Source organism: Lucilia sericata, unplaced genomic scaffold (genome assembly GCF_015586225.1).
Source record: "Lucilia sericata isolate MDLA Ls3-8-SP2 unplaced genomic scaffold, ASM1558622v1 Contig002629F_arrow, whole genome shotgun sequence".
NCBI classification, from domain to species: domain Eukaryota; kingdom Metazoa; phylum Arthropoda; class Insecta; order Diptera; family Calliphoridae; genus Lucilia; species Lucilia sericata.
Genome location: NW_023996372.1, coordinates 1,590 through 21,849, shown reverse-complemented (window position 1 = coordinate 21,849; position 20,260 = coordinate 1,590). Strand labels below are relative to the sequence as shown.

Here is a 20,260-nt window from a genome sequence, read left to right as displayed (position 1 = left end):
TATAGTCTAGTCTATAGCTAGTCTATAGTCTAGTCTATAGTCTAGTCTATAGTCTAGTCTATAGTCTAGTCTATAGTCTAGTCTATAGTCTGTCTATAGTCTAGGTCTATAGTCTAGTCTATAGTCTAGTCTATAGTCTAGTCTATAGTCTAGTCTATAGTCTAGTCTATAGTCTAGTCTATAGTCTAGTCTAGTCTAGTCTATAGTCAGTCTATAGTCTAGTCTATAGTCAGTCTATAGTCTAGTCTATAGTCTAGTCTATAGTCTAGTCTATAGTCTAGTCTATAGTCTAGTCTATAGTCTAGTCTATAGTCTAGTCTATGTCTAGTCTATAGTCTAGTCTATAGTCTAGTCTATAGTCTAGTCTATAGTCTAGTCTATAGTCTAGTCTATAGTCTAGTCTATAGTCTAGTCTAATAGTCTAGTCTATAGTCTAGTCTATAGTCTAGTCTATAGTCTAGTCTATAGTCTAGTCTATAGTCTAGTCTATATCTAGTCTAGTCTAGTCTATAGTCTAGTCTATAGTCTAGTATAGTCTAGTCTATAGTCTATCTATAGTCTAGTCTATAGTCTAGTCTATAGTCTAGTCTATAGTCTAGTCTATAGTCTAGTCTATAGTCTAGTCTATAGTCTAGTCTATAGTCTAGTCTATAGTCTAGTCTATAGTCTAGTCTATAGTCTAGTCTATAGTCTAGTCTATAGTCTAGTCTATAGTCTAGTCTATAGTCTAGTCTATAGTCTAGTCTATAGTCTAGTCTATAGTCTAGTCTATAGTCTAGTCTATAGTCGTCTATAGTCTAGTCTATAGTCTAGTCTATAGTCTAGTCTATAGTCTAGTCTATAGTCTAGTATATAGTCTAGTATATAGTCTAGTCTATAGTCTTGTCTATAGTCTAGTGTATGTCTAGTCTATAGTCGAGTCTATAGTCTAGTATATAGTCTAGTCTATAGTATAGTCTATAGTCTAGTCAATAGTCTAGTCAATAGTCTAGTCTATAGTCTAGTCAATAGTCTAGTCTATAGTCTAGTCTATAGTCTAGTCTATAGTCTAGTCTATAGTCTAGTCTATATCTAGTCTATAGTCTAGTCTATAGTATAGTCTATAGTCTAGTCTATAGTCTAGTCTATAGTCTAGTCTATAGTCTAGTCTATAGTCTAGTCTATAGTCTAGTCTAGTCTATAGTCTAGTCTAGTCTATAGTCTAGTCTAGTCTAGTCTATAGTCTAGTCTATAGTCTAGTCTATAGTCTAGTCTATAGTTAGTCTATAGTCTAGTCTATAGTCTAGTCTATAGTCTAGTCTATAGTCTAGTCTATAGTCTAGTCTATAGTCTAGTCTATAGTCTAGTCTATAGTCTAGTTTATAGTCTAGTCTATAGTCTAGTTTATAGTCTAGTCTATAGTCTAGTCTATAGTCTAGTCTATAGTCTAGTCTATAGTCTAGTCTATAGTCTAGTCTATAGTCTAGTCTATAGTCTAGTCTATAGTCTAGTCTATAGTCTAGTCTATAGTCTAGTCTATAGTCTAGTCTATAGTCTAGTCTATCTCTAGTCTATAGTCTAGTCTATAGTCTAGTCTATAGTCTAGTCTTAGTCTAGTCTATTCTAGTCTATAGTCTAGTCTATAGTCTAGTCTATAGTCTAGTCTATAGTCTAGTCTATAGTCTAGTCTATAGTCTAGTCTATAGTCTAGTCTATAGTCTAGTCTATAGTCAGTCTATAGTCTAGTCTATAGTCTAGTCTATAGTCTAGTCTATAGTCTAGTCTATAGTCTAGTCTATAGTCTAGTCTATAGTCTAGTCTATAGTCTAGTCAATAGTCTAGTCAATAGTCTAGTCTATAGTCTAGTCAATAGTCTAGTCTATAGTCTAGTCTATAGTCTAGTCTATAGTCTAGTCTATAGTCTAGTCTATAGTCTAGTCTATAGTCTAGTCTATAGTCTAGTCTATAGTCTAGTCTATAGTCTAGTCTATAGTCTAGTCTATAGTCTAGTCTATAGTCTAGTCTTATCTAGTCTAGTCTATAGTCTAGTTAGTTCTATAGTCTAGTCTATAGTCTAGTCTATAGTCTAGTCTATAGTCTAGTCTATAGTCTAGTCTATAGTCTAGTCTATAGTCTAGTCTATAGTCTAGTCTATAGTCTAGTCTATAGTCTAGTCTTAGTCTAGTTATAGTCTAGTCTATAGTCTAGTCTAGTCTAGTCTATAGTCTAGTCTATAGTCTAGTCTATAGTCTAGTCTTAGTAGCTATAGTCTAGTCTATAGTCTAGTCTATAGTCTAGTCTATAGTCTAGTATATAGTCTAGTCTATAGTCTAGTCTATAGTCTAGTCTATAGTCTAGTCTAGTCTAGTCTTAGTCTAGTCTATAGTCTAGTCTATAGTCTAGTCTATAGTCTAGTCTATAGTTAGTCTATAGTCTAGTCTATAGTCTAGTCTATAGTCTAGTCTATAGTCTAGTCTATAGTCTAGTCTATAGTAGTCATAGTCTAGTCTATAGTCTAGTCTATCTAGTCTATAGTCTAGTCTATAGTCTAGTCTATAGTCTAGTCTAAGTCTAGTCTATAGTCTAGTCTATAGTCTAGTCTATAGTCTAGTCTATAGTCTAGTCTATAGTCTAGTCTATAGTCTAGTCTATAGTCTAGTCTATAGTCTAGTCTATATCTAGTCTATAGTCTAGTCGATAGTCTAGTCTATAGTCTAGTCTATAGTCTAGTCTATAGTCTAGTCTATAGTCTAGTCTAGTATAGTCTCTATATAGTCTAGTATAGTCTAGTCTAGTCTATAGTCTAGTCTATAGTCTAGTCTATAGTCTAGTCTATAGTCTAGTATATCTAGTCTATAGTCTAGTCTATAGTCTAGTAGTCTAGTCTATAGTCTAGTCTATAGTCTAGTCTATAGTCTAGTCTATAGTCTAGTCTATAGTCTAGTCTATAGTCTAGTCTATAGTCTAGTCTAGAGTCTAGTATAGTCTAGTCTATAGTCTAGTCTATAGTCTAGTCTATAGTCTAGTATAGTCTAGTCTATAGTCTAGTCTATAGTCTAGTCTATAGTCTAGTCTATAGTCTAGTCTATAGTCTAGTCTATAGTCTAGTCTATAGTCTAGTCTATAGTATAGTCTATAGTCTAGTCTATAGTCTAGTCTATAGTCTAGTCTATAGTCTAGTCTATAGTCTAGTCTATATCTAGTCTATAGTCTAGTCTATAGTCTAGTCTATAGTCTAGTCTATAGTCTAGTCTATAGTCTAGTCTATAGTCTAGTCTATAGTCTAGTCTATAGTTAGTCTATAGTCTAGTCTATAGTTAGTCTATAGTCTAGTCTATAGTCTAGTCTATAGTCTAGTCTATAGTCTAGTCTATAGTCTAGTCTATAGTCTAGTCTATAGTCTATAGTCTATAGTCTAGTCTATAGTCTAGTCTATAGTCTAGTCTATAGTCTAGTCTAGATTCTAGTCTATAGTCTAGTCTATAGTCTAGTCTATAGTCTAGTAGTCTAGTCTATAGTCTAGTCTATAGTCTAGTCTATAGTCTAGTCTATAGTCTAGTCAGTATAGTCTATAGTCTAGTCTATAGTCTAGTCTATAGTCTAGTCTATAGTCTAGTCTATAGTCTAGTCTATAGTCTAGTCTATAGTCTAGTCTATAGTCTAGTCTATAGTCTAGTCTATAGTCTAGTCTATAGTCTAGTCTATAGTCTAGTCTATAGTCTAGTCTAGTCTAGTCTATAGTCTAGTCTATAGTCTAGTCTATAGTCTAGTCTATAGTCTAGTCTATAGTCTGTCTATAGTCTAGTCTATAGTCTAGTCTATAGTCTAGTCTATAGTCTAGTCTATAGTCTAGTCTATAGTCTAGTCTATAGTCTAGTCTATAGTCTAGTCTATAGTCTAGTCTATAGTCTAGTCTATAGTCTAGTCTATGTCTAGTCTATAGTCTAGTCTATAGTCTAGTCTATAGTCTAGTCTATAGTCTAGTCTATAGTCTAGTCTATAGTCTAGTCTATAGTCTAGTCTATAGTCTAGTCTATAGTCTAGTCTATAGTCTAGTCTTAGTCTATCGATAGTCTAGTCTATAGTCTAGTCTATAGTCTAGTCTATAGTCTAGTCTATAGTCTAGTCTATAGTCTAGTCTATAGTCTAGTCTATAGTCTAGTCTATATCTAGTCTATAGTCTAGTATATAGTCTAGTCTATAGTCTAGTCTATAGTCTAGTCTATAGTCTAGTCTATAGTCTAGTCTATAGTCTGTCTATAGTCTAGTCTATAGTCTAGTCTATAGTCTAGTCTATAGTCTAGTCTATAGTCAGTCTATAGTCTAGTCTATAGTCTAGTCTATAGTCTAGTCTATAGTCTAGTCATAGTCTAGTCTATAGTCTAGTCTATAGTCTAGTCTATAGTCTAGTCTATAGTCTAGTGTTAGTCTATAGTCTAGTCTATAGTCTAGTCTATAGTAGCTATAGTCTAGTCTATAGTCTAGTCTATAGTCTAGTCTATAGTCTAGTCTATAGTCTAGTCTATAGTCTAGTCTATAGTCTAGTCTATAGTCTAGTCTATAGTCTAGTCTATAGTTAGTCTATAGTCTAGTCTATAGTCTAGTCTATAGTTAGTCTAGTCTAGTCTATAGTCTAGTCTATAGTCTAGTCTATAGTCTAGTCTATAGTCTAGTCTATAGTCTAGTATAGTCTAGTCTAGAGTCTAGTCTATAGTCTAGTCTATAGTCTAGTCTAGTCTAGTCTATAGTCTAGTCTATAGTCTGTCTAAAGTCTAGTCTATAGTTTAGACTGTGTTATAGTATACATAGTAGGGATGCCAATCCCGAAATCCCGATCCCGAAAATCCCGGGATTTTTCGGGATTGGCAAATCCCGAATCCCGGGATTTGGAAAATAAATCCCGGGATTTTTTCGGGATTAGGATTTGTTTCAAAAAACTGTTTTTATTTTCTTTTTTTTGAGCCATAATTTTCATTAATTTGAAAATTACTATCTTATTTTATTTTTGACTCATGCAAAACAAAATTCCGCAGAGCTAATTTTATACATATTTGAACCTTTTATTTTTAAAGTGGTATGAGTCCATACACATAGCACATATAAATTTATTTATTCACTTCGTTTTATACCTTACACCACTTTAGTGGGGAGGGTATATTGGGTTTGTGCTGATGTTTGTTACACACAATAATATTGGTCCTATACCTTAAAGTATACCAATCGGCTCAGAATCATTTTCTGAGTCGATTTAGCTATGTCCGTCCGTCTGTCCGTCCGTCCGTGTAAACCTTGTAATCAAACTACAGCAATTTTGAAGATAATTCAATGAAATTTTGCATGATCTTCTATTGTACTAGAGACGGATCCTATTGAAAATGGATAACATCGGTCCAATATTTGACCTAGCCCCCATACAACTGAACCCCCCAAATAGGGTTTTTAAGTTCATAATTATGTTCAATACGTAACTCTACAAAAAGCTGCAAAACCAAGTTCTATACTAGCTTTCATGACCCTGATGTATTTTTTGATGATGCGGCCTCATTTGACCCTAGCCCCTATGCAAAGCCCCCTTCGAAATATGACTTAAATGTACACAATTTTATTCAACAAAAAATAGCTAAATTATATCTGAGGCAAGGTACAATTCAACTTAGATGCTTATTATGAACAATAAATCACATTTTATTTTTATAACTGGTGTAGGGTATGGTAGGCTTCGCCCAACTATAACTTTTTACTTGTTAGCACATTGCAATGTTGGTCGTAGACCGACCCAAAAAGTATACACATTCTGTGTCTGTAAGCTGAAAACACGAGTTAGAAGACTCATTCTATTTGGGCTGCAAATTTGGAACAAAATTGACACAAAAAAACCTAATTGGACCTCCTCTGAAAATCACATTGATGCTGATATTAATATCAATACATTACAATATTTTGATGGTGGGTATTTAATTTCGGCACAGTCGAATACAAACTTTATTTTTCAATACTAGAGGATTTTACATTTCTAACTTTCTACAAATCTGAATGATACCGGTAAAGGTAAATTACCTTGTTCTGAATGCACCTAAAATTTTAAATTAATACTACGAATATAATAATATGTTCCAAAACTAATATGTATTTTGAGTAAAATTCCAAATATTTTTCAAAGAATAGGTTCTAAATTGATGTTCGAATAATTAAATTGGTATCTGTTATAATTATTAGTTCACATGGAACAGTATGAGGTTTTAAAAAGTGCTTATGTCTAATTTCGGAACTTGATATTTATTTTTATTTAGGAAGTAAGTATGTATTTAAAAAGTTTCAGAAATTATTCAATTCTGAAAGTTTTTATTTAAAAATTGGAATTAATTGGATTGTTTTAATTTAATATATCTTCTGTCTGTTAAATTTCCACAAAATTAAACAATTTTCTTTACAAATATGATGATTTAAAGATTTTCATATATAAAATAATTAAATTCATGTAATCCCGAAATCCCGTAAAATTCCGAAATACCGAAAAATCCCGGGATCCCGAAAAATCCCGGGATCCCGAAATATCCCGGGATCCCGGGATTGCAATTTTCAAAATCCCGAATCCCGGGATTTGTAAAAGCCAGTCCCGTTTGGCATCCCTAATACATAGTATACGGTCTAGTCGTGGCCATAGTCTAGTCTATACTTCAGTCTATAGTGTTGTCTATAGTCTTGTCTATAGTCTAGTCTATTGTCTAGTCTATAGTCATGTCTATAGTCTAATCTATAGTCTAGTCTATAGTCTAGTCTATAGTCTAGTCTATATCCTAGTCTGTAATCCACTCTATACTATAGTTCTTAGTCTAGTCTATGATCTACACTTAAGACTTTCTAACTGCCAAAATAGACGGGGTATCAGAGAAGTATTTGCAATCCCCAAAATTATCCTTACACTACTAGAACTAGCTTTTATTTCTAAAAATCGGTTTGAACAACCGTTATCCCTTAAACTTTCTTTATAAAAACTTAGCTTAATTTTTCGTGGGAATAGTTCAACTAGTATTGTTATCTATTGGCTCCAATACACACATAGTTTTCATATGGAGCGGCATTTGGAGCCAACATAAAAACCTATCAAATTTCAAATCGAAACAAATCTAGATTTTATTTCTAACTAGACATTAAGATTTCTGAGAAATAAAACATAAATAAATTAAATATTCTGTAAGTAAGTAGTTCTATGCCCATTCGTTTAATGGTGGAATATGCATGTAATCAATACACTAATTAATTCTTGATATGTTTTATGGGTTTTTGGTTTTGTTAAAACACGATTGTTACATGTTTCGAATTGGTAACTAGTAATTGCTTCTTAAATGTAATAACTCAATATTTGAAATTCCAAAACGTTTCCATTAAATCTTACCTAAAGCCAAATACAATGCAACTGGCTGCATGTGTGCAATGTATGTATGTACATATGTATGTGCTTTTTGAGCATATTACTCTAACTAAGTATAACTGCTAAACAATCCGTTTAAGTTATTTAAATCTATAAGTAACGATTTGCATAATAAATCATTGAGTTGCAATATTTGTCGCCAAATTGTTTTATTTTGCATTTAAAAACCAACAAAAAAAGTTTAAGAAAAAACCAGCGAATGAACTGCTACACACTGCAATTTAAAAAAAAAAACAGAAAAACAGAAAAAAATCACAGTTACGGTTCACAAGGGTATTAAAACTACCACATTTACAAGCCATAGTCATAGTTAAATTCCAAGTTGTGGTTTAGGTTTGAGTACTTTTGGTAGCAGAGGAAGCTATTACATATGGTACTTAATGTATTTGTTACCAGAGTCGCCTTATAGTAATTTGTTCAATAAGGTACTTTTTGACATTATTTTAAGAGTATTTTAATTCAGAACTCTGTCTACGTATAGATACTAAAAGTCCTTTTTAAATGAACAAAAACGTACTTTTTAATTCAACAATTGCACAAATAAATGTACGTCCCAGTTTTGTACCAAACGAGTGCTGTTTTTGCAGGCTACTCAATGAATTCTCTAGTCTAAGCTCTTTGCTGGAAGATACATAATATTTAATAGTTTTTCTCTATTTATTCCGTTTTATACGACGATGCGCCACTTTAAGTCAAAAAGCCGCTTAAAGTCAGCAAAGTTCAGCCCAAAAGTCATCCACACACACATGGTAGCGAACGACAAAGACAAGCAAAACAAAATAGACGATGGGACGAACCACCAGTATGTAGTAATTTGCAAATACATACTCTACCCCATGGAGTTGGATAACGTTCCTATAAATACTGCAACAGAACAAAAGGTAAGAAAAAAGGCATAATGGATCACGATCGACTATTTAAAACACTACACCAGCAAATCTGTAATCTGTAGGTGGGAATACAGTCTCGTCAATAGATTTATACTTACTATAGTCGGATCTATAACTATTCTGATCTACCGTCTTGACTGTAGTGTGATTTATAGCCTCGCCTTAAGTCTGTTTCATAGTACTATCTATGGATTGATCTATAACAGTCTATATACAGTCTTGACTAAAGTCTTATCTACAGTTTAGCGTACAGTATAGTCGATAGTTGCATCTGCTGTCTTATCTATTGTCTAGACTGTAGTCCTAGTCTTGCCTATAGTATTGACTAAATGCAGTAGTCTTCACCATAGTATTTTCTATAGAACAGACTGTAGACTAGTACATAGTGTTGTCGTGGGTCCAGTCTATAGTCTTCAGGAAAAAAAGGAACCTAAAAGTTTATATATTTGTTCTTTTGAAGTAGCTCAACTAAATATTTAAATCGTGTATAGATTTATTTGCAAGCAAAAACATTTATATGATAATATAAGTAAGTATGTACTAGTGCATATATGTATGTATGTCTTTTTCATTATCTTTGGAAGAAGAATATATACGAATACTTTGTAAAATTATGTTGAGATGTCTATAAACGTATACGAATACTATATAGTATTTTTGTTCAATGGGTCATTGTTTTGAGTCAGAACGGTGAACGCGTTCGTATGATTCGATTAGTATTTAGTTTTTTTTTCATTTTGTTTTGTTGTGTCTTTTTTATTGTCTTAAGCTAACGGCTAAAGAAAAATCTTTTGTTACGTTTACTGCATGTTAAACAAATCGCGTGTATTACACTCGTGTTCCAAATCCAATAAGGAGCGTGAGAAAATCAATCTCGGCTAAAGGTGCAGAAAAGAACAAACCGACTAGTAGCAAATAAATGGTTCTATACTCTAGTCTTGACTACAGTCTTATATAGTCTTGACCAAAGTCTAGTCTTGACCAAGTCTAGTCTATAGTCTAGTCTATAGTCTAGTCTAGTCTAGTTATAGTCTAGTCTATAGTCTAGTCTATAGTCTAGTCTATAGTCTAGTCTATAGTCTAGTCTATAGTCTAGTCTATAGTCTAGTCTATAGTCTAGTCTATAGTCTAGTCTATAGTCTAGTCTATAGTCTAGTCTATAGTCTAGTCTATAGTCTAGTCTATAGTCCTAGTCTATAGTCTAGTCTATAGTCTAGTCGAATAGTCTAGTCTATAGTCTAGTCCTATAGTCTAGTCTATAGTCTAGTCGATAGTCTAGTCTATAGTCTAGTCTATAGTCTAGTCTATAGTCTAGTCTATAGTCTAGTCTATAGTCTAGTCTATAGTCTAGTCTATAGTCTAGTCTATAGTCTAGTCTATAGTCTAGTCTATAGTCTAGTCTATAGTCTAGTCTATAGTCTAGTCTATAGTCTAGTCTATAGTGTCTATAGTCAGTCTATAGTCTAGTCTATAGTCTAGTCTATAGTCTAGTCTATAGTCTAGTCTATAGTCTAGTCTAAAGTCTAGTCTAGTCTAGTCTATAGTCTAGTCTATAGTCTAGTCTTGACACAGTCTAGTTTATGGTCCAGTCTTGACTACAGTCTGGTTATATAGTCTAACCCACTGTCTTGACTGTAGTCTATAGTATTTTCTATAGCCCAGTCTATAGCCTAGTCTTGACTATAGTCTAGTCTATATTCTTGACTATAGTCTAGGTTATAGTCAAGTCTATAGTCTTGTCTAGTCTATTGCCATAACTATAGTCTGATCTATAGTCTTGACGATATTCTAGTCTATTGTATTAACTGTAGTCTAGTCTATATTTAGGGCCAAATTTTGTACAGCGCATCAACAAAACACCACCACAAAACAATTCAAAGCAACATGCAAATCTCTAACATTTTTTTTTTTCAAATACAAAAGTATTGTGTTAGAAAATTCCATGTGTAGAATCACTACTATTATTTGCATGAATAAGACTAATATTTATTTAGACTGTATAGTTAAAGCAGTTGCTAAATACTTGTAGTCCCAAACACATAAGTCTTGTGGCTAAAATTCTGTTTCGACTTTATGTACACAAAGAAAAAAAACTATATGGAAATTAGTTTCAAATAAAGAAATAATTGAATCAAACAAAAGGGCGATTAAATCAGAATTAAATTATAACAACACTAGAACAAAGTTTGTAATTGAATGCAGTAACGACTTAATTGATTGCAAAGCATAACATTCATATTTTGGTAAAACTTTTGATCAATTAAATTAATGTACATTTTAATCAAGCGTAAAATATTTTTAACTAACTGAGAATTCTAAGAAACTTTTAAATTAATATATTGTACATATATATCCATTTGAAAGCAAATTTAAACATTAATTAAATCAGCGAAAAACTAAATGACTAATAAAATATTATTTGCTGTGTAATTTAGTTTTTTCTTTAAGTAAAAATTTGTTGTAGTTTTATTAGCAAGTGTAATTTTTGAAGGTGACTTTAATGTTAAAGTAAACATAAATTTATCGAATAACAAATCTGCATAAACAAACTAATAATTATGTGTTGTAGATGCAAGAAAACAACTACAACTACTACAACTGACAGTACATATAAAGTAATAAAAGTCATGTACAAGAGTTTTTTTTTTATTTTTTTCCATTCAATGTTTTCCTTTCTGAAGTTATAACCCCAACAACAAGTAACAAAAAAAATCTAAAACCATGGATGAGAAAATGATGCAGGTGTAAAGTTATTTAATGGTTTAAAAACAAATATAAATTGTTGTTTTTTTTTTTATTTAATAATACTAGGTACTTATATTTATAGTTAAACTAACTACTCTTACCCGGTACAAATTTTTAATGGTAGACAAGGATTTTTGTTTTAATAATAAAATTATATAAAGGAAACCAGTTGAAACGCCCAATTAATTAACAACAAGCTGAGGAAAATTTTAATTAAGTTATACATATATGAAAATTACTTTGGTTACTTTTAAGTTTTTGTTTTAATGTACTTTAATGCTGATATATAACAAAAAATATTTAATGCGGTTAGTAAACGTTCATATACATATGAATTATTATACTACAATTTTATCACAGATCAGTTGTTTTATTAAAATAAATACATTTTTACACCATTTAATGTTCAAAAAATGTTTAATTACTTTTTGAATGTTAATATCTTAATTGAAATTGTAAAAAACAACTAAATATTAAAACAGTTACAATTCAAAATCTTTTTTAAATTTAAGCATAGATTGAAGAAAATAACTCTAACTACAAACTTTAAAAAAAAAAAAAATTAATATTTTCTACAAAAAGAATAAAACCTTAAAGAGAAAATTATCGACAATTTTTCTTAAAGAGAAATTGCTTTAAACGAAACTTTATCAAAAATTTTCTACAAATAAAAAAATTCTTCGAAATATTTATCGAAAGCCTTTTATGGAATAGAAAATTTACCGGAAGTTTTCTATAGAAAAAAATGTATCGAAAGTTTTCTTTAAAAAAGAAATTTTATCGAAAATTTTCTATAGAAAAGAAGAATTTATCGAAATTTTTCTATAGAAAAGAAACATTTCTATAAATTTTCGATAGAAAAGAAAATTTATTAAAAATTTTCTATAGAAAAGAAAATGTATGTAAAACTTTCTATAAAATATAAAATTTATCAAAATTTTCTATAAAAAAACTAAATTTATTGAACATTTTCTTTTAAAAAACAAATTCATCGAAAATTTTCTTTAAAAAACAAAATTCATCGAAATTTTTTCTATACAAATGAAAATTTATCAAAAATTTTCTATAAAAAAGAAAATTTATCGAAAATTTTCTTTAGAAAAGACAAATTTATCGAAAATTTTCTATAGAAAAGAAAAATTTATCGAAAATTTTTTATAAAAAATAAAATTTATCGAAAATTTTCTATAAAAAATAAATGTATCGAAAATTTTCTATAAAAATAAAAATTTATTGAAAATTTTCTGTAAAAAAAGAAAATTTATCGAAAATTTTGTATAGAAAAGAAAATTTTAATGAAAATTTTCTATAAAAAATAAAATGTATCGAAAATTTTCTGTAAATTTTCTATAGAAAAGAAAATTTATTAAAAATTTTCTATAGAAAAGAAAATTTATCAAAAATTTATTGAAAGTTTTCTATAGGAAAGGAAATGTATCGAAAATTTTCTATAAAAAATAAAATTTATCGAAAATTTTCTATAAAAAAAAAAAATAATCTTATTGAAAATTTTCTTTTAAAAAATAAAATTTATCTTTTAAAAAATAAAATTTATCTTTTAAAAAAGAAAATTTATCGAAAATTTTCTATAAAAAAGAAAATTTATCGAAAATTTTTTATAAAAAGGAAAATTTATCACAAATTTTCTATAAAAAAGAAAATTTATCGAAAATTTTCTATAAAAAAGAAAACTTATCGAATATTTTCTATAAAAAAGAAAACTTATCGAATATTTTCTATAAAAAAGAAAACTTATCGAATATTTTCTATAAAAAAGAAAACTTATCGAATATTTTCTATAAAAACGAAAATTTATCGAAAATTTTCTATAAAAAAGAAAATTTATCGAAAATTTTCTATAAAAAAGAAAATTTATCGAAAATTTTCTATAAAAAGGAAAATTTATCGAAAACTTTCTATAAAAAGGAAAATTTATCGAAAATTTTCTATAAAAAGGAAAATTTTTCGAAAATTTTCTATAAAAAAGAAAATTTATCGAAAATTTTCTATAAAAAAGAAAACTTATCGAAAATTTTCTATAAAAAAGAAAACTTATCAATAAAAAGAAAATTCATCGAAATTTTTCTATAAAAAAGAAAATTTGTAGAAAATTTTCTATAAAAAAGAATATTTATCGAAAGTTTTCTATAGAAAAGACAATTTGTCAAAAATTTCTAAAAAAAAAAAAAAAAATTATCGAAAATTTTTTATGGAAAAGAAAAATTTATCCAAAATTTTCTATGTAAAAGAAAATTTATTTAAAATTTCTATGTAAAAGAAAATTTATTTAAAATTTTCTATAGAAAAGAAAATTTATTTAAAATTTTCTATAGAAAATTTATTGAAAATTTTCTTTTTTCTATAAAAAAGAAAATTTATCGAACATTTTCTATAAAAAAGAAAATTTATCAAAAATTTTCTATAAAAAAGAAAATTTATCGAAAATTTTCTATAAAAAAGAAAATTTATCGAAAATTTTCTATAAAAAAGAAAATTTATCGAAAACTTTCTATGGAAAAGAAAAATTATTAAAAATTTTCTATAGAAAAGGAAATTTATTAAAAATTTTCTATAGAAAAGAAAATTTACTAAAAATTTTCTATAGAAAAGAAAATTTATCGAAAATTTTCTATAAAAAAATAAAATTTATCGACAATTTTCTATAAAAAAACTAAATTTATTGAAAAATTTCTTTTAAAAAAGAAAATTTACGAAAATTTTCTTTTAAAAAAAACTAAATTTATCGACAATTTTCTATAAAAAAGAAAACTTATCGAAAATTTTCTATAAAAAAGAAAACTTATCAATAAAAAGAAAATTCATCGAAATTTTTCTATAAAAAAGAAAATTTGTAGAAAATTTTCTATAAAAAAGAATATTTATCGAAAGTTTTCTATAGAAAAGACAATTTGTCAAAAATTTCTAAAAAAAAATTATCAAAAATTTTTTATGGAAAAGAAAAATTTATCCAAAATTTTCTATGTAAAAGAAAATTTATTTAAAATTTTCTATGTAAAAGAAAATTTATTTAAAATTTTCTATAGAAAAGAAAATTTATTTAAAATTTTCTATAGAAAATTTATTGAAAATTTTCAATAGAAATATCAACATTTTCTATAAAAAAACTAAATTTATTGAAAATTTTCTTTAAAGAAGAAAATTTATCAAAAATTTTCTTTTAAAGAAGAAAATTTATCAAAAATTTTCTTTTAAAGAAGAAAATTTATCAAAAATTTTCTTTTAAAAAAGAAAATTTATAAAAAATTTTCTATAAAAAAGAAAATTTATCGAAAATTTTGTATAAAAAAGAAAATTTATCGAAAATTTTCTATATAAAAGAAAATTTATCGAAAATTTTGTATAAAAAAGAAAATTTATCGAAAATTTTCTATAAAAAAGAAAATTTATCGAAAATTTTCTATGGAAAAGAAAATTTATTAAAAATTTTCTATAAAAAAATAAAATTTATCGACAATTTTCTATAAAAAAAACTAAATTTATCGACAATTTTATATAAAAAAGAAAATTTATCGGCAATTTTATATAAAAAAGAAAATTTGTCGAAAATTTTCTATAAAAAAGAAAATTTATCGAAATCTTTCTATAAAAAAGAAAATTTATCGAAAACTTTCTATAAAAAAGAAAATTTATCGAAAATTTTCTATAAAAAAGAAAATTTATCAAAAATTTTCTTAAAAAAAAAAAGAAAATTTATCAAAAATTTTCTTAAAAAAAAAAAGAAAATTTATCAAAAATTTCTTTAAAAAAAAAAGAAAATTTATCGAAAATTTTCTATAAAAAAGAAAATTTATCCAAAAATTTCTATAGAAAAGAAAATTAATCGAAAATTTTGAATAGAAAAAGAAGTTTTTTTATAAAAAGAAAATTCGTTGAAAAAATTTTTTAAGTTTATCAAAACGATTTCTACAATTTTCACTCATTCACCATTTCAAAACAAATGACTTAAGACACACACTCGAAAACAAAACATTATTTTTAGTTCTCTCCCCTACAATTATATTTTAATTTATAATTAATCATGAAATTATTAAAAAAAAAAATACCATAATTTCCATTATTAATTTCCCAATAAACAAATAATAGTATTTATTAAAAATATTTATCTAATAAATCTTAAAAGTCTACAACTTATCATGTTGTAACTCGTCTCTCTGTTTTTCTCTCCTTTTTATAATTCGTATAATTTTGTAACAACTTTTTAACAAATCGCCCAAAGACACATTAATTTCACGCATTCATGGTATTTTATCGACAACAAACTTCTCAGTGTTAAAGAAAATTATTATTATAAAGAAGATGATGATGTTGCAAAATGTTTGTTGTTGTTGTTAAAACACATCAATACTTTTGAACATTTATTAATTTATTATGAACAACTGATGATAATGTTTATAGCACTTTAAACACAACGTATATTTAATTCATTTAACACTTATGACTATGATTAACTTCTGATTTTATAGATATGGACAGATGAACATGAAAATTATTATTTTTTTTTTTTTTTTTTGTGTTTCATATTTAGTCATCATCATGGTTAAAGTAACAATTATTTAATTAAATATATTAAGAGATTTTGTGGCAATAATCATTATTTGATAGAGAGTTATGTTTGCGATAAGTTAAACCCCCCTCTCTTTCTCTTTCGTTTTTAAAATAAAATCGCTTTAAATTCTCTCTATATCCACTATATATAATACTTTTATTTATATGCTTTAATTCAGTTAAGATAGTCTTAAAATTAGATTCAAATCTATAGATTTTCATAAAAAAATAATAAAGAAATACCAGATTCCTTAAAAACAAAATATAAAAATTAACAAGAAAATTCGAATGTCCTTTAGGCAACAATTAAATTAATTGGAATTTATGTCTATTCATTTTGTTGCTGTTGTTGTCTAGTAAATTGGAAAAATTTAACATAATCTTGTACCAAAGTCATTTGATTCCAATATAAATCCACCCAGCGGGAATAAGCCGATTGATAGGCTAAATTAAGAGAATCTGGTGTAGCATTTGTTAAAGTATTAGATGAGTTGCTGCTGTGATTACGGGTGGTGGTAGTTCTAGTATGGTTTAGAGGAAAATTTGTGGCCATAGTGTTGTCAAAACATTCAACTAAATTATCCTCATCATCATCTTCTTCCTCAGCTTCTTCATCTGTATTAAAATAATGTTCACTTTCATCATCATCGTCTTCTTCCTCTTCCTCCTCCTCTTCTTCTTCTTCCTCCTCTTCGTCATCACTTTCATATGAATCATCTTCACTGGATGTATAGTACAAGGGAATTTGTTGAGGTCCTTCTGTGGCATTATTATGCTCAGAGGATTCTATACCCGAGGAACCAGAAGTTGAGGTTTTTTCATCAAAACCACTTGTATTACCACTACGTTCTACATCGGAGCCAGAATTATCTAAAACATCTTCTTGTGGCGAAGCAGCAGTATCCGATGAAGATCTTTCAGTAGACGGTGTTGAATTATTTTCATTATTTTCCAAAGCATTTACTAAAGGTGACACGGAATTAGGTGGAGATTGATAAGGTGGAATTTCAATCTGAAAAATATATTACAATGATTACAGCTTAAGAACTGTACATACTTTACAATAACTTACTTGAGCTGTTTTATTAATGGATAACTTTTGCTGTAACTTTTGATGCTGTTGTTGTGGTTTATTTTTTTGCATTTGTCCCGACAAAATATCTGGCATAAATTCCGGCATTTGATTGTGTGCCGGTGAGGGAAAATGTTTGTGTTCCTTTTCACCTCTTGGTGTTTCTGTGCTTATGTTTGTTTCATCTGTAGCTGGATATAAATCTGAAGAATTATTTTGTAATTCTGAAAATGAATCCTGTTGCACTGAAGGTGTAGCTACCGATAGTATAAAAGTTTGTTTATCAATATCTTCGGAGACAGAAGTCGAAATGTCATCTTCTTGAAAATTGGCAAAATCGGAATACAAATCTTGTACTTCATTGATGGGTGATTTTTCTTCGGGTTTATCGATAAGTAAAGATTTCAATTGAGCTAATTTATTAGAGGATAACAAGGGTTCATCGGAGGTTATAGCAGGCTGGAAAAAAGTAGAAAAAGAGGTAGGTTTAACAGGAGTCTGACTAGAAACAAAAAGCATATAATTTGTAATGCAAAACTCCGATCTTATTTCATATTTAGTTAGAAAATAATGTAGGCTAAAATTTATTGAGAACAAAATATATAATTACTTAATTCTAGTAGATCGAGGAATCTTTTAATATGGAAAAAACTTTGTTTATACAACTTACCTCAGTCAAAGATTCATTATTATTTAAAACCTCCTTGGTATAGGCATCAAACAGATCAATTTTCGTACATGGTTCACCATTTTCCTTTGTCTGTGAGTCCTGTGAAGAATGACGATCGACCAAAAACTCTACTAAAGTAGGTATAGCCGATTTCTGCATTAAAACCGATTGATAACGAGAAATATCCTGTTGGCTACTGCGCAAACTATCGGCCGCAATGCTACTAGCATCATCAATTGTATTCGAAGTTAATAAATGATGTGAAGAACTATTATGAGATTCACCAGCTGTATTAAGATTTTCCGAAGGATTTGGCGGTGGTGGTGGAGTGCCTAAGGGCGGCAAGTCATTGAGTAGATCCTCATTATTTGAAGTAGGACTTATGGCGATTTTTTGAGCAATAAAATGTTCACTAGACAAGTTGGGTACTAGTAAAGCACTATCTTTAGAATTGACTAGAAAAGTATTGGTGTCAATCGACGATTGTTGCTGGGAGGAAATATTATTTGTAAGGTTTTCCTTATTATCAGATAAAGAGGATGAAAGTGTTATATTATCTTGTGAGGCTAAAGGAGCCAATAGTTTCTGCATATCACTTTGATAGACACCAAAGTATTTGGCATCTTCTGCAAATTCTCCAAAATTCCATAGATCTCTTGGTTCTTTTTCGGTTTGGTCTTTTGAAGGAAATTTGAATACCTTCATGCCGGTGCCAACTTCTGTTATAAGTTTTTTAAATATTTTATGATCTTTTTCCGAGGACACAAAACTTATGGCTAGACCATGAGAACCAAAACGTCCTGCTCGACCAATTCTATGAAGATAAGTCACCACATCTTGCGGTAGCTCAAGATTAATAACCAAATTTACATGTTCCGAATCCACACCTCGAGCCATTAAGTCGGTGGCCATAAGTATGCGCGTTTTGAATTCACGAAATTTACGGAAATTTTCCAAACGTGTCTTTTGATCCTGAGCCCCTGATATTAATTCACAAGGCCAACCATCCTTTTCCAAATAATTGCGATATGAATCAGCACGTGACTGAGATCCCGCAAATATTAAGCACTGTTTAAAAGCTATTCTGCCAAATAAGTGTCTTAAGGCCTCCAGTTTCAACTGCATTTCCAGAATACTAGTTTTCTGTTCGGGTAATTCATACACAAATTGTTTAATTCCCACCAAGAGAGTAGCGCGCTCCTCGGTCGATATCAACAAAGGATTTTTCATAATTTTAGCTAATTCCTTATCTAAATTATCCACAAATGTGGCGCTGCAGGCTATGGTCTGTTTGCGATTCGGCAAAGCTTTGCGTATTCTCTGTAAATCTTGGCGAAAAGTTTGTGTATACATTTTATCAGCCTCATCCAAGACCAACAGCGATATTTGCGAAGTATTTAATACCTCATTTTGTATTAAATGTAAAATTCTGCCGGGAGTACCGACCACACATTTGGCAACCTGCAAACGTTTACGATCTTCGGCCACATCCATACCACCAATTACACAAACGGCACGGAACCCCGCACAATATTTACCAATTTCATTAAGAATTTCTTCAATTTGCACGGCAATTTCACGAGTGGGAGCCACAATCAGCGATTGAGGTTCCCGCAAGTCACTGCGATAGAATTCCAGCACGATGGTGGAAAAAATTAAAGTTTTTCCAGTGCCCGATTTAGATTGAACCAAAAGATCTGGAAAGTTAAAGAAAATAAGGAAATACACTATTTCAATTCTTGAATACCTATATAGTTGTTTTATTTACCCATTCCCGATTTACCCACTGGTATGGCAGTGGCCTGTATTACCGTGGGATACATAAAGCCGGCTGCATGTAAACCCTTACGCACTGGTTCGGAAAGCAACATTTTACTGAAAGGCGCTAATTCTTTAAGACGCACATCGTCAGTTCGTTCTTTGGCATCTAACTTATGGGCGACGCCTTTTGTTTCCATTTTTTACTTTTTATTTTTAAATTAGTATTAAATTTTCTTTAAAATTTTAACAATTTTCCGCAAATCTTTTTGTTTACCTCTTTTTTTTAGCACGCCGACCAGAGCCCTGCGCCGACAAATATTAACGGCAGCGGCGACTAACACTAAATATGTCGGCGGCGGCTTAAAATCGACTGTAAGCCGGCTAAGTTTTCAACTACGTTTAGTTTTTAATTTTTCTACGATTTTAAATAAAAACGGAATCCGAGAGATCAGAAAGTGGGATTTTGGAAGCAAATATATTGTTTATAACAACAAAACAGAGCAAGCTCAAAAGTTGTGTGAGAAATTATGCAGGGATGAATAAAAAATTCGTAAAAATTAAAAACAAATCCTTTCTCCAAGTTTTACTAGGATCTACCGATATTTAACCCTATCCTCCATATAAAAAAATTTTCAGAAAATCAGTTTCTAAAAATTTTGCATTAAGAAAATGATCAATAACGTAAAAACAACGATTTTTTATTTGTTTATTTACTAGCTATACCCAGTGTGCTGTGCTACCCTAAAAGCAATATAATAAGAAACCCACTTAACGATTTTGATGATTCTAACTACATTGGTTTTCCAGATATACAATTTGTTACATATGGGAGATTCCACGCAAATTATTGCAATTTCGCCAATTATTCCGAACGTTAATTAAGATTTTAATTTAATCTATGAAAAAGTTTAATAATCTAATAGATTCCCAGATATATAAAATTTTGTATTAAATTCATATGGGAAGTGCCAAGCCTCCCATTGAAAGTCCGCCCGTTATTCTCTAAATGCTCTTCAGTAAAATTTGAAGATTCTAGCTCTAATAGTTTCTCAGATATACGAATTTTTCTATTTAATTCAAGCCCCCCAGATGAAAGTCCGCCCTTTTTTTCTCCAAAATGTTCAGATGAATATTAAAGTTCTTCG

General features: G+C 29.2%; 1 protein-coding gene across 1 annotated transcript; it reads right to left on the bottom strand.

The window, feature by feature from the left end:
• Positions 1 to 15,745: 15,745 nt before the first annotated feature.
• LOC119614144 (DEAD-box ATP-dependent RNA helicase 24-like) lies at positions 15,746 to 19,426 on the bottom strand. The gene is made up of 4 exons (XM_037970251.1): positions 19,123 to 19,426; positions 17,355 to 19,051; positions 16,685 to 17,143; positions 15,746 to 16,624 (listed from the first exon to the last, which is right to left on the bottom strand). The coding sequence occupies exons 1-4, from the start codon at positions 19,310 to 19,312 to the stop codon at positions 15,941 to 15,943; spliced, it is 3,030 nt and encodes a 1,009-aa protein (XP_037826179.1). The 5' UTR covers positions 19,313 to 19,426; the 3' UTR covers positions 15,746 to 15,940.
• Between the last annotated feature and the right edge of the window lie 834 nt (positions 19,427 to 20,260).